Here is a 14011-nt window from a genome sequence, read left to right as displayed (position 1 = left end):
GATACCATGATGCTATATATGTTGGAGATCAGTCATACCAGGTATAAGTTGATGAGAGATTCATTTGCTGGGGTCTTTGAACAACTCTCTGAGCAAATCAACAAACTTGCACCTCTTGCTAAAGATGATGAGGGTAAACCAATGCGAGTTCACCTGGAAAAGTTGAATGCAGAATTAGAAGCCTACTTGAAAGAGCTCCCGGTATTTGGCTTTAACAGCGGGAGTTACGATACAAACCTCATCAAGCCCTACCTCTATAAATTCTTCAAAACACATGAGGAGGTGAAGTTCCAGGTGAAACGAAACAATAGTTACATGTGTCTCAAGACCAAACATTTGCGCTTTATGGATATTAGGAATTTCTTAGCACCCAATTTCAGCTACGATGCTTTTCTTAAGGCCTATGATTGTACTTTGAGAAAGGGGTTCTTTCCATATGAATGGTTTGATAGTCTCGATAAGCTTGTATACCCTTGTTTACCACCATACGAGGCCTTTTATAGTTCCCTCAAGAATGATTATGTATGTTCGCCAAATGATTATGCCTATTGTCAGCAAGTTTGGAAAGAAAACCACATGCAAACTGTGAACGATTTATTAGTATGGTACAACAATAGGGACGTGGAGCCATTTATAGAAGCCCTAGGGAAGATGGCCAAGTTTTACAAGGAGCGCAAGATAGATGCTTTCAAAGATGGGATATCAGTTCCTGGATTGACTATGAAGTACCTCTTTCAAATCAGCCCAGAATCTACTTTTTCGCTGTTCGATAAAAAGAACAGAGACCTTCATGGAACATTCAAAGACAATTTGGTAGGAGGACCGTCGATAGTTTTCCACCGCTACCACGAGGCAGGTAAGACCAGGATTAGAGGAGGAAAGGATTGCAAGAAGATAGTTGGTTACGATGCAAACGCACTCTACCTATCAGCCATCATGCAGCCCATGCCAACCGGAGACTATGTCCGACGACTCGAGAAAACTGGCTTTAAAAAGAGAGGAAGTCAACGTCTAGAGTAGCTCTTGAGTGGCTTGAGTGGGAATCTCACAAGCGAGGTATCCCCATAAGACATATAGGCAACAAGCGAGTAGGACCGCGAAGAGTACCAGTCGATGGATTCTACGACAATCTTGTATTCGAGTTCGGAGGGTGCTTCTGGCATGGTCATGATTGTTTTCTAACAAACGGTTGTGAGTTCAACAAGAAAAGTGGAAAATCCATGAAAGAGCTGTACGAGAAAACACTCTACCTATCAGCCATCATGCAGCCCATGCCAACCGGAGACTATGTCCGACGACTCGAGAAAACTGGCTTTAAAAAAGAGAGGAAGTCAACGTCTAGAGTAGCTCTTGAGTGGCTTGAGTGGGAATCTCACAAGCGAGGTATCCCCATAAGACATATAGGCAACAAGCGAGTAGGACCGCGAAGAGTACCAGTCGATGGATTCTACGACAATCTTGTATTCGAGTTCGGAGGGTGCTTCTGGCATGGTCATGATTGTTTTCTAACAAACGGTTGTGAGTTCAACAAGAAAAGTGGAAAATCCATGAAAGAGCTGTACGAGAAAACACTTGAAAAACGCCGGTACATAGAGGACCTCGGATATATATACGTAGGGATGTGGGAATCCGAGTTCAGGACTCTGAAGCGTACTGATCCATCCATGAAGCAGTTTTTTGAAGCTCGACAATCACCTCTTGACAGATGTTCATCTATCTCTTGTCAGAGGATTATTCAGTCAGTCCTCAATGATGAACTGTTTGGTTGCGTCGCATGCGACACGTACCAGACAACTTAAAGCCCTACTTTGAAGAAATGACACCAATCTTCAAAAATGTCAACATCTCAGTGGATGACATAGGCCCATTCATGGCAAATTATGCAGAAGAGCACGAGATCATGACTACTGCGAGAAGAAGTCTAATAGGAAGCATGTTTGGGGAAAAGGTTCTTTTAGCCACACCTCTCCTAAAGTGGTACTTGACCCATGGTCTTGAGGTGACACACATCTACCAAGTAGTTGAATACTTACCAAAGGCATGTTTCAAAGCCTTTGGTAATGCCGTATCAGATGCTCGAAGAGCTGGTGATGTTGATCCTTCAAAGGCCATAATAGCTGACACCATGAAGTTGATCGGTAACTCTGCTTATGGAAAGACCATCACAAACAAGGAGTGCCACATGAATGTCAAAGTCTGCACTGACACAGAAGCAGCTAAATACATCAATGAGCCATTATTTCGAGATCTCGATGATGTTAATGAAAACGTGTATGAAGTGGCACTGGCAAAGAAAGTTATACGAGAAGACTTGCCGATACAGATAGGCTTCTTCGTCTACCAATATGCAAAATTGCGCATGCTGGAATTTTACTTTGATTTCTTGGATGTGTTTGTAGATCGATCCAATTTCCAGTATGTCGAAATGGACACCGATAGCGCCTATATTGCCCTTGCTGGTGAATCGCTAGAAGAACTTGTTAAGCCAGAATTACGAGAGCGTTTTCACAAGGAAAAACATCAATGGTTTCCACGGACAGATACCCTGGCAAACGCTGCTCACGATAAGCGGACCCCGGGCCTGTTTAAAGTAGAATGGGAAGGTCAAGGCATTGTGGCCCTTTGTAGTAAAACGTACTACTGTTTTGGTGGGAAGGACAAGTTCAGCTGTAAAGGGGTCAACAAGCAATGCAATAAAGACATCATTACCAAAGACCTATATTTGGAAGTATTGCGAAGCAAACAGTCAGCGAGTGGAACTAACAAGGGGTTTAGAGTTCAAGACAACAGCATTTACACATACACACAATCTCGGGCTGGGTTCACGTACTTCTATCCCAAGCGAAACGTCCTAGAAGATGGTATCACGACCACCTACCTAGACAAAACGCCCCCTACGATCGGGTTGACATGATTATATAAACGTCCGTTACTAGGTGACAAAAAAAACCACAATTTCCATCAATCTACGGCATATATTCAAGTAAATCTTCATTCTACTACTTCATCTAAGGACACGGAATACAATGGGCGATAGGAAGGAGACAAGATCCCTAAGTCTTAGAGGTAGAAAGGGAAACTCTACATCCTCACCAACATCCTCACCATTACGTAAAAATCAAAATGGCGCCCAACCGTGTGATTTGCCGTCATCACCAGCCGTCAGCACACATACGCCGTCAACACCAGCCGTCGGCACACAAACCAAGCTGGCCACCCAACTACGCCAACTTTTAATTAATGATGAGTCACTTCTCAATTCTCTGGCAGACACAATTGCCAATATCCTCTTAACATCTGACACTCTTGTTGACAAGATCACAGACAGACTACAGGAGAGCCTGGAAGATAAAATCTCCCAGAACGTAACCAATGCCTGCGAACACGATATCCATGCACTGAAAGAAGAATCTGGTACTATGAAAGAAAAACAGAACTCACTCTCCACTGAAGTAACAAAGCTAGATGAAAAACTGGATGACCTAGAACAGTATTCCAGAAGGAACTGTCTCCTCTTGCATGGTGTTCCTGAGCAAGACTCAGAAGAAGAAGACACCGATGACATAGTCATCAGCCACATCCAAAATCATCTCGGCATTACCATCACATCAGCAGACCTAGACAGAACCCACCGTCTTGGGAACAAGAACAAGAAGAGCAACCGATCCTCAGATGAGAACACTGCTTCCCGTCCGCGATCACCGCGACCAATTATCATCAAATTCATTAGCTACGCCGACAGGAGCAAAGTTTTTAAAGTGAAGAAAGCGCTCAAGGGGACCGGGATCCTTATTTCCGAGAATCTTACAGCCAAACGAATGAATCTTCTCAATGCAACCAGATCTCATCCGCTGGTGAAATCTGCATGGACCACTGATGGACGCGTCCAATGCCTTACAACATCAGGCAGATTTGTTAATATCTTCAGATCACGCGACCTAGCATCACTATAATTTATTTTTACAAGCCGACGTCAAACGTCGGCTTGTGCTGTCTCTTCTCAATTCTTTCTTCTTTCTTTCTTTACAAGCCGACGTCAAACGTCGGCTTGTGCTGTCTCTTCTCAATTCTTTCTTTCTTCTTCTTTCTTCTGGCAACCGCAATCAACTGCATGTAGCTCCGCAAGGATTGACAGATTTCAACCAAAGTTGACCCAAATGACCATTGGGCTAGGCCAAACCTTCCATTTGACTTTGACCTCGCTGTGACCTTTGACCTAGCTATAATGGTCAAAATGTGATTTCACAAAAATGCTACTCCTTCCACAAATTACATGCAATGATCATGTGACTCATGCATATGAATCAACATGTGGCAGTGCTTAAAACTTCCTAAAAAGAATTGAGGTCAAAGGTCATTAAGGGTCATTTCCGGTCAAAATCTGAAAAATTTGTAAAAATATTCAAAAATCACTGTCTGTACAAATTACATAGAAGAGAGTCGCCATTAACACACATGCATTGCTATTAGCCAGGGTCTTTAGGATGCCTACAGTTTCGGGGTCAAAGGTCATTAAGGGGTTACTTCCGGTCAAAAACCAAAATTATCAAAAATGTTCAAAACATTTTTATCTCAAAAGATAAACAGACCAGAATAATATAACCATCACACATGAATCAGTGTTCCCTGATGTATGCATGGTATTTTTATTTTGGGGGTCAAAGGTCATTAAGGGGTCACTTCCTGTTTTTAGCTGAATAACTTTAAGAATTTTTATCTCAAGAACTGAACATGTTAGAATTTTTTAATTAAAATTGGAACAATACATTTTGTCGGTGTACATAAGGTTTTTTTTTCATTGAGGTCAAAGGTCATTAAGGGGGTCAAAAGGTCAATCAAAAATTTAAAAAATCAAAATCCATGTATAAGTTCCGATTAAGCTGAAATTGACCAGGAATATTTCTTATGACATCCTAAGCACAATGCAAGAGCAGTTGACCCCATCCGTGACCCAGGGGTCAAGTTATAGGGGTCAAATTGCGGCTTGTATTCAGCGTCTGTTGACTCTAGTTACCTAGCCGGGACACCGGCTAGGTCTTGTGATGCTATCGGATCTTTCTTCTTTCTTCTTCTGCTTCTTTCTTCTGGCAACAAATTTCAAAATGCTTCTTCTCTTACATGTTACATCCTACAATGACGTCACTTGCACATATGCATCGGCTATATCCAGTGTCTATAGGATATTCACAAATTTGGGGTCAAAGGTCATTAAGGGTCATTTCCGGTATAAAACCAAATATCTTCAAAATGCTTCTTCTCCTACATGTTACATCATATAATGACGTCACTTTCACATATGCATCGGCTATATCCAGTGCCTATAAATTATTCACAGAATTTGGGTCAAAGGTCATTAAGGGGTCATTTCCGGTCTGAAAGCTAAAAATATTCAAAAAATCACTGTCTTTACAAATTACATAGCAGAGTGTTGTCATTAGCACACATGCATTGCTACCAACCAGGGTCTTTGGGGTGTCTACAGTTTTGGGGTCAAAGGTCATTAAGGGTCGCTTCCGGTCAAAAACCAAAAATCATCAAATATGTTCATTTTTTTTATATCTCAAAACGTAACCAGACCAGAGTGACATAAATTTCATATATGTATTAGTGATACCTGATGTATGCACGGTATTTTTATTTTTTGGTCAAAGGTCATTTAGACGTCATTTCCGGTTTTAAGCTAAATAACTTCAAGAATTTTTATCTCCATAACTAAGCATAGTAGATTTTTTAATTTAAACTGTAACAATGCATTTTCTCGGTGTATATGAGGTTTTTTATATTGGGGTCAAAGGTCATTAAGGAGGTCAAAACGTCAAATTTGCAAAAAATGTTTAAAATTACGGAAAAGTAGCTGTATCTCAGCCTATGGAAAACGGATAAAGCCCCTACATGCTACAGTGATGCACCATTAATGGTGTGAGATGTCCATAATAGCCGGTCAAAGGTCAAACTTTAAGTTAAGACTGGCATTTCCGGCCCGCTAGGTCCAGATCTGTAACCAGATCTAGTTCTTTCTTTCTTCTGGCAACCGCAATCAACTGCATGTAGCTCCGCAAGGGATTGACAGATTTCAACCAAAGTTGACCCAAATGACCATTGGGCTAGGCCAAACCTGCCATTTGACTTTGACCTCGCTGTGACCTTTGACCTAGCTATAATGGTCAAAAATGTGATTTCACAAAAAATGCTACTCCTTCCACAAATTACATGCAATGATCATGTGACTCATGCATATGAATCAACATGTGGCAGTGCTTAAAACTTCCTAAAAAGATTGAGGTCAAAGGTCATTAAGGGGTCATTTCCGGTGAAAGTCTGAAAAATTTGTAAAAAATATTCAAAAATCACTGTCTTTACAAATTATATAGCAGAGAGTCGCCATTAGCACACATGCATTGCTACTAGCCAGGGTCTTTAGGATGCCTACAGTTTTGGGCTCAAAGGTCATTAAGGGGTTACTTCCGGTCAAAAACGAAAATTATCAAAAATGTTTAAAAAAATTCTATCTCCAAATGTAAACAGACCAGAATAATATAACCAACATACATGAATAAGTGTTCCCTGATGTATGCATGGTATTTTTATTTTGGGGGTCAAAGGTCATTAAGGGGTCACTTCCTGTTTTTAGCTGAATAACTTCAAGAATTTTTATCTCAAGAACTAAACATGTTAGAATTTTTTAATTAAAATTGGAACAATACATTTTGTCGGTGTACACAAGGTGTTTTTTTCATTGAGGTCAAAGGTCATTAAGGGGGTCAAAAGGTCAATCAAAATTTTCAAAAATCAAAATCCATGTATAAGTTCCGATTAAGCTGAAATTCACCAGGAATATTTCTTATGACCTCCTAAGCACAATGCAAGAGCAGTTGACCCCATCCGTAACCCAGGGGTCAAGTTATAGGGGTCAAATTGCGGCTTGTATCAGCGTCTGTTGACTCTAGTTGTATATGTTACTGACATTTGCTCGCGTTTCCACAACGGAATAATCACGCGACCTCGTCTATCAAATTCGGACTATTTGTTGTATTGTATTTTGTATCAACTAAAGGTTGTTATCTCTTTCATCTAAACAAGGTATTTACTATGCTTTGACTTTTTTATGTATCTAATTATGTATACACTCTTGAGTACCTACTCTCAATGAGTCATTCATGACTGAATTTGATATTGACTACTTGTTTATGCTTTCAAAATATCCCTGATATATTTTCTTATTTATATTCCTTCAGTTCTTGCTTAACTATATTCATTGCACAAGGCACGTGTATTGCTAGATCAACTTCCTCAACTGGTTTCTTGATCTTCCTTTGCATCCTCCTTTTAGCATACACTTGTCTCTGCAATTAACTTACTTTATTAGTGCTACATTGTTTCAAATAATGGCTCTGCTTTATCTTATTTATTTGAGTTCAAAATCTTAGCATATCATCTTGTCTAATTATATTAATTGTACAAGGCACGTGTATGGCTCCATCATTTCCCTCCATTGGTTTTATGATCTTTCTTTGCATCCTCACTTTAAGCATACACTTGGCTTTGCAATTAACTTACTTTAGTGCTATTGTTTCAAATAATTACTCTACTTTGTCTCATTTACTATACACTGATTGCATGTCAATTCCCACTTAAATATTGAATTATGTTCAGTATCTCTCACTTGATCATGGTTTTCTATTGTCTTAGTTATAGACATGAACTTGATTATGATGTTTATATGTAGTAATTTGTATTTGAGTTCAAAATCTTAGCATATCATCTTGTTTAATTATATTAATTGCACAAGGCACGTGTATGGCTCCATCATTTCCCTCCATTGGTTTTATGATCTTTCTTTGCATCATCACTTTAAGCATACACTTGGCTTTGCAATTAACTTACTTTAGTGCTATTGTTTCAAATAATTACTCTACTTTGTCTCATTTACTATACACTGATTGCATGTCAATTCCCACTTAAATATTGAATTATGTTCAATATTTCTCACTTGATCATGGTTTTCTATTGTCTTAGTTACAGACATGAACTTGATTATGATGTTTATATCTAGTAATTTCAAAATCTTAGCATATCATCTTGTCTAATTATATTAATTGCACAAGGCACGTGTATGGTTCATCATTTCCCTCCATTGGTTTTATGATCTTTCTTTGCATCCTCACTTTAAGCATACACTTGGCTTTGCAATTAACTTACTTTAGTGCTATTGTTTCAAATAATTACTCTACTTTGTCTCATTTACTATACACTGATTGCATGTCAATTCCCACTTAAATATTGAATTATGTTCAGTATCTCTCACTTGATCATGGTTTTCTATTGTCTTAGTTATAGACATGAACTTGATTATGATGTTTATATCTAGTAATTTGTATTTGAGTTCAAAATCTTAGCATATCATCTTGTTTAATTATATTAATTGCACAAGGCACGTGTATGGCTCCATGATTTCCTTCCAATGGTTTTATGATCTTTATGTGCTTCCTCACTTTAAGCATACACTTGGCTTTGTAATTAACTTACTTTAGTGCTATTGTTTCAAAAAATTACTCTACTTTGTCTCATTTACTATACACTGATTGCATGTCAATTCCCACTTAAATATTGAATTATGTTCAATATTTCTCACTTATTTATGGTTTTCTATTGTCTTAGTTACAGACATGAACTTGATTATGATGTTTATATCTAGTAATTTCAAAATCTTAGCATATCATCTTGTCTAATTATATTAATTGCACAAGGCACGTGTATGGCTTCATCATTTCCCTCCATTGGTTTTATGATCTTTTTTAATTCTTTGCATCATCACTTTAAGCATACACTTGGCTTTGCAATTAACTTACTTTAGTGGTATTGTTTCAAATAATTACTCTACTTTGTCTCATTTACTATACACTGATTACATGTCAATTCCCACTTAAATATTGAATTATGTTCAGTACCATTCATCATTCCTACTAAATCTGTTCTTGCTGGTAACACCTCTAAAACCAGAGGACCACTTCTCTGGAACTCTCTCCCTCTTAACATCAAACACTCTGTATCACATGTTGCCTTTAAAAGCAGGCTGAAAAAATGTTTCATCGGTGAATATGATTTGGCATAGACACTACATGTTTACCCTCGAAGCTTTACGGTAGTTGTGCTTGATTTTTTTATATTCTACTTAGCTGCTATCCAATCTTTGTATTGTGTTCCCCCTGTGTTCCCTTTGTGTGCTTTAATTATCTTCTACTGCTTGCATTCCTACAATAGTAGCCACCGAACTTCACATTAATACTGCATCATCAGAATCATCATCAGAAACCGTAGGCGTTTGTTTCCATTATGCTCTTGACGTAATTAGTAGCTATGACCTTCACTATTCTTCTCTTTCTCTTTTCTTTTTCTTCCCTTTCATATCCTTTTCTCTTCTTTTCTTTCTGTCGGATATGTGTATGTGTATGTTTGTGTGTCAATGAGGTCTCTGCACCTCACGCCCCGCGTTTAGCAGAGTCCTCGTCAATCATCTCTTTTCCCTCTCAATTTCCTTTGCTCAACAACCTAGTTTAGAATTGTATTACTATACTTTGTATTTATTGTATCAATGACCATTTAAAATGTATTCTGATAAGCATGCATTATTATGTTGTTGTATTTATTTATATTATACTGATATAATTGTTACTAATTGATTGTATCGATATATAATTATACCATTAATTCTTGCCTCATATTTCGTATTAATTTTGACTATTCATTATATCAATGATCATTCATATATTTTGTATAATCTAATGCTTGCTTAATCTTGCTTAATAATTAATCATGCAGTACTATATTGTATTATCATTATTATTATTATTTGTGTTATTATTATTATCATCATCATCATTATTATTATTATTATCATTACTGTCATTTAAAATGTAGTCTGCTTAAGCATGCATTATTATATTACTGTATTGACTTACATTATATTGATTTAATCGTAAGCTTGATTATACTATTGATTCCTGATTGTATTTAATATTCTAGCTTTATATATTTTGTATTACTTTGTTGGCTTTTATGTATTACATGCATTTTGATGATTGATGAAAATAAAATATGAATGAATGAATGAATGAATGAATGAATGAATGAATGAATGAATGAATGAATGAATGAATGAATGACATTTAAATCGGTATAAGCAAAATTTAAAATGAAAAAAAAATGAAAAAAACTTATTTCTCTGGTCTTCGCGCCATTGTTATCCTCTCATATCGAGTGATTGAAATAATCAAACAACTTAAAATAATGCCTCACTGTGTATGATGATCTGATCAGTCTTGGGTTTAAAGATTTAATGTAACCCTTGAAAATCAGCAATTAAAAGAAGATGCTCTATTTTACGAACGAATATAAAATAAATTATACATATATTTATACTCGCAATGTTCTATCTGTCAAATTTATTTTGGTAATAATATCTTTGTTTGATGCCTCATGAGTATGAATATAAAACAACATGCTTTGCTTATAATCTGTATCACACAGTCATTCTTAAAACCTTTGTAAATGATGTAACCATTTACTGTGTAAATGATGTAATAATATATACATGAGTATAATGTGTATGTAACCAATGTTAAGAATTAACTTACTACATGTATGTTAAGTGGATATGTACAATGTAAATACACCTGTAAATAAAACTACATGAACTTGTTATAAATGTAGAATCATTTTAACCATTGTATAAAATGATTTTTTCAAATCATAGTATGGGTTTACATGTAAATATAATGTAAATATAGCAACCCTTGTATAATTTATAATATTTATGCTGTATAGAGGGGGCTGCGTGTGTCCCAACCTACTGTAAATACTTGTAAACCACATCTTTAAATAATAATATTGTAATTTATTAGTAGTATACTTGTAATATTATACTCGTTATGTTTTATCGTAAAGATTTCTAATGTAAATCTATATTATAGAAAGCGCTGTACAAATATATAAGACAAAGAGTAACGAATAAAAGAACAATAAAATATTAACTCTATACGATCTCATAATCAGTCCGTATTTGTCTCTTTTCTTTCATCCCTGTTGTTGTAATGCCTATATCTCTTACAAATAAATTCATGGACCAACCCGTAAACCCCACACACCCCTTTTTAGTGAGCCGGATGAGCCGACACGTGATCTTAATGCTTTTATATTCGCCCCAATCCTCAAGTTTCCATAGCCCGATCCTTAAGTTTATACTAAAACATTAACTTACGTAATACATATAGAGTACAAATACTTTACGCTCCCGACTCTTCCCTCCTAAATTCTCCTCCCAATTTCGGGAGTAAGTTTTAATTCACACATCTCCTTCCGTTGTTTCACACCTAATTTGACCCAGATACATTGAATTAACCAATCAGAGAGCAGGATTTCGACCCAAAAAGGCGTGATTTCCTGTCATTAACACCACTTCCGTCCATCATGATGTCATGTTCTCATCCTGCTGCCGGTACATTCCTCCTAATCCATTCGTAAAGGGACGTGCCATACTACTATGGTGAATGTGCTGGTATGTGAACTTTCTTCGGTGAGAGAGTTACATTTTATAAGAAACAGCATGTATATCGTTAGCTACGCACATCGTCCACACATTGCCTCATTTCAAATATATAGTTTTAGTTTTGGTTTTGGTTTTGGTCACGTGGTTTCCTATTGTCCTGCCTAACCACTTGAATCACAAGATATCGAACTCATTGTTTCTACCTTTTGTTTAAAACTAAACATTTGTGGCAGGTAGTTTCGGTTTTGGTTTCAGTTTCTTATAAGTGGTGTGACAAATAAAATTACAGGATTTTCGAGTTACCTGATCTAAGTATACAAAAGAAATGTTTAAATTTCGCAGTGCAATATTCACGAGCAGAGAAGTCGAACAAAGCAGTCTACATTTGAAAGCATTGATTTAGTTTGAAAGCATTGACAAGAGACTACGAAATAGCCTAAGCTGATTTCACTGTGAAAATATATAGACCATCGAAATATTTCCACAGACATGACAATAGACACTTGACAGATTATGACTTCAGTGATATAAACACTATTATACATAACTCTATTTATGTGCATGTCGCATGACGGAAGATCAATATCATAGAAAGCTGGTTTAAACTGACTTTTATTCAATTTATTTATTGGAGAAGGGAGAGAGAGAGAGAAAAGAGAGTAAGGGAGAAAGAGAAACAGAGGGGGAGAGCATTGGAAGTGGGAAGGAAGGAGGGGAAAGGGGGCTCAAGAGTGGAGTGGAATAATAGGGAAGAGTCGATATCGAGTGTGGGGAGGGGGAGGAGGAGGTTATATATAGGTGGCGGAGGGAACATAGGTAAGAGGTATGGGTTGTGCTTTCCGGGGAATAATCTAATTCATAATCAAATCATCTACATCATCATGCATCGTTTAAATTCAGACAAATAAACAAAATACCCCCCCACCCCTCAATATATGCACATGATTTCTACATGTAGGCCTAGGAATCGTATATATCCATCCTTTAGGCCTATGTCTCAACGATGTCTATGCATAACTTATTTTATGGTGTCATGGAAGTGTGCCACCTACGGCAAGAGAGCATCAAAAATCGCCCGCGTTGTTAGATATCGATAATGAAAATATTAGCACAATAGGCTATTATATACGTATGGTTATAGGCCATTATACTTTTGATTATATATACCCTCTTGTGTCCTCCCAGCACAATAGTGTTATGATTGCATACCAGTTCATCTCCACATTTTAATCCCTTGATTTTTGGTTTCTGAACAATAGAGAAACCAAAACTATATATTTGAAATGAGGGAATGTAAAGAATTATTTTTATAGGCAGTAAACGAACCAATAGAAATTCGACTTGAATCAATGGATTTTTATATAGGTCTAAGATCAGGGTCTGCCTTAGATTAAATAATGGATAATGGACGAGAAATAATTGGCAAGGCCGGATTTACCACAGGGCTAGTGGATAAAAAAGACATTTGGTGATTTTATCAACATTGTCCGCATTCAAGTTCAAATAAAATTCCAAAATCTGACGAACTATTCCATTTGACACGGATTTATGAACATCAAAAGATCAGTCCTATAATAGGTGTCGATTATGGAACTATGCTATGAAGCTGTCGCACTCTCCTCGACAATCAACCGATCATAGAAACATATTTCAGAAATAGTTTCGTTGAGTTACATTTATTTCAACTCAGAAATATATTTCAACTTTAATCTCGTTTCACGTTTAGCAGCACTTTGACTTGCGACTATGCCACAAAAGGACGGTGATGATACTTAGTATACGGTATACTATTTAAAGCCATAGGCCCGTAATATAAGGGTTTCAAGCAATTGTTTCATAAATGTCATCGATGTTGGTATTTATCCACAGATCCATCATCAATATTTAGTTGTTCACAATTTTTCACAATCTTATTTATCTTGTTTATGAAATAACAAATTAAAGTTTAATCAACAAGTTTTAACCTATCCCTGTTGTGTAACCCCGGGTGTGTAACATTGAATTAACCAACAAATGAATAAAAGGTTTAGCCAATCACATGCTAAAGTTAACCAACAGCTGTTGGTCACGGTTTTTACCAACAAATGTGTAGTTCACCTGGAAGTCTACCGTTGAAAAGTGTATCCATCAAATTTAAACAATTTAATACATGATTTCAAAGTAACAGTGTACAGACCCAAAGGATTTACATGCCTATTTTTGTGATTTTGTCAACTCTGTCCCCTTAATGTTATGATCCTGCCTCACTATAAAACAAATTACGATCAGAGAATTATTTAGTTTCACGCCATTTCCTTTCAAGCTGTAAGGGAGAGTTGCATATGTAAGGGGTGGTGCAATAATTATGTGTACCCCGGGGGGGTGAATTCTCAAAATGGTCTGCCAAAAATCGCTTGCCCCCCCCTCTGGCCGTGCCAAAACATCTTTGCCCCCCCTTTCGACGTGCCAAAAAACCTTTGCCCCCCC

At 37.0% G+C, this 14011-nt stretch overlaps 2 protein-coding genes across 2 annotated transcripts in view; one reads left to right on the top strand and one right to left on the bottom strand.

Annotated features, from left to right (window-relative positions):
- LOC140164231 (uncharacterized) overlaps positions 1-14011 on the bottom strand; it is a 446047-nt gene that overhangs the window by 219483 nt on the left and 212553 nt on the right. The window lies entirely within an intron of this gene.
- On the top strand, positions 1416-2914 carry LOC140164376 (uncharacterized). Its single transcript, XM_072187653.1, has one exon. The coding sequence runs from the start codon at positions 1775-1777 to the stop codon at positions 2912-2914; it is 1140 nt and encodes a 379-aa protein (XP_072043754.1). The 5' UTR covers positions 1416-1774.

This window comes from Amphiura filiformis, chromosome 11 (genome assembly GCF_039555335.1).
Source record: "Amphiura filiformis chromosome 11, Afil_fr2py, whole genome shotgun sequence".
Lineage (NCBI taxonomy): Eukaryota > Metazoa > Echinodermata > Ophiuroidea > Amphilepidida > Amphiuridae > Amphiura > Amphiura filiformis.
The sequence above is the reverse complement of the archived record's forward strand: the minus strand, read 5'-3'. Positions and strand labels throughout refer to the sequence as shown.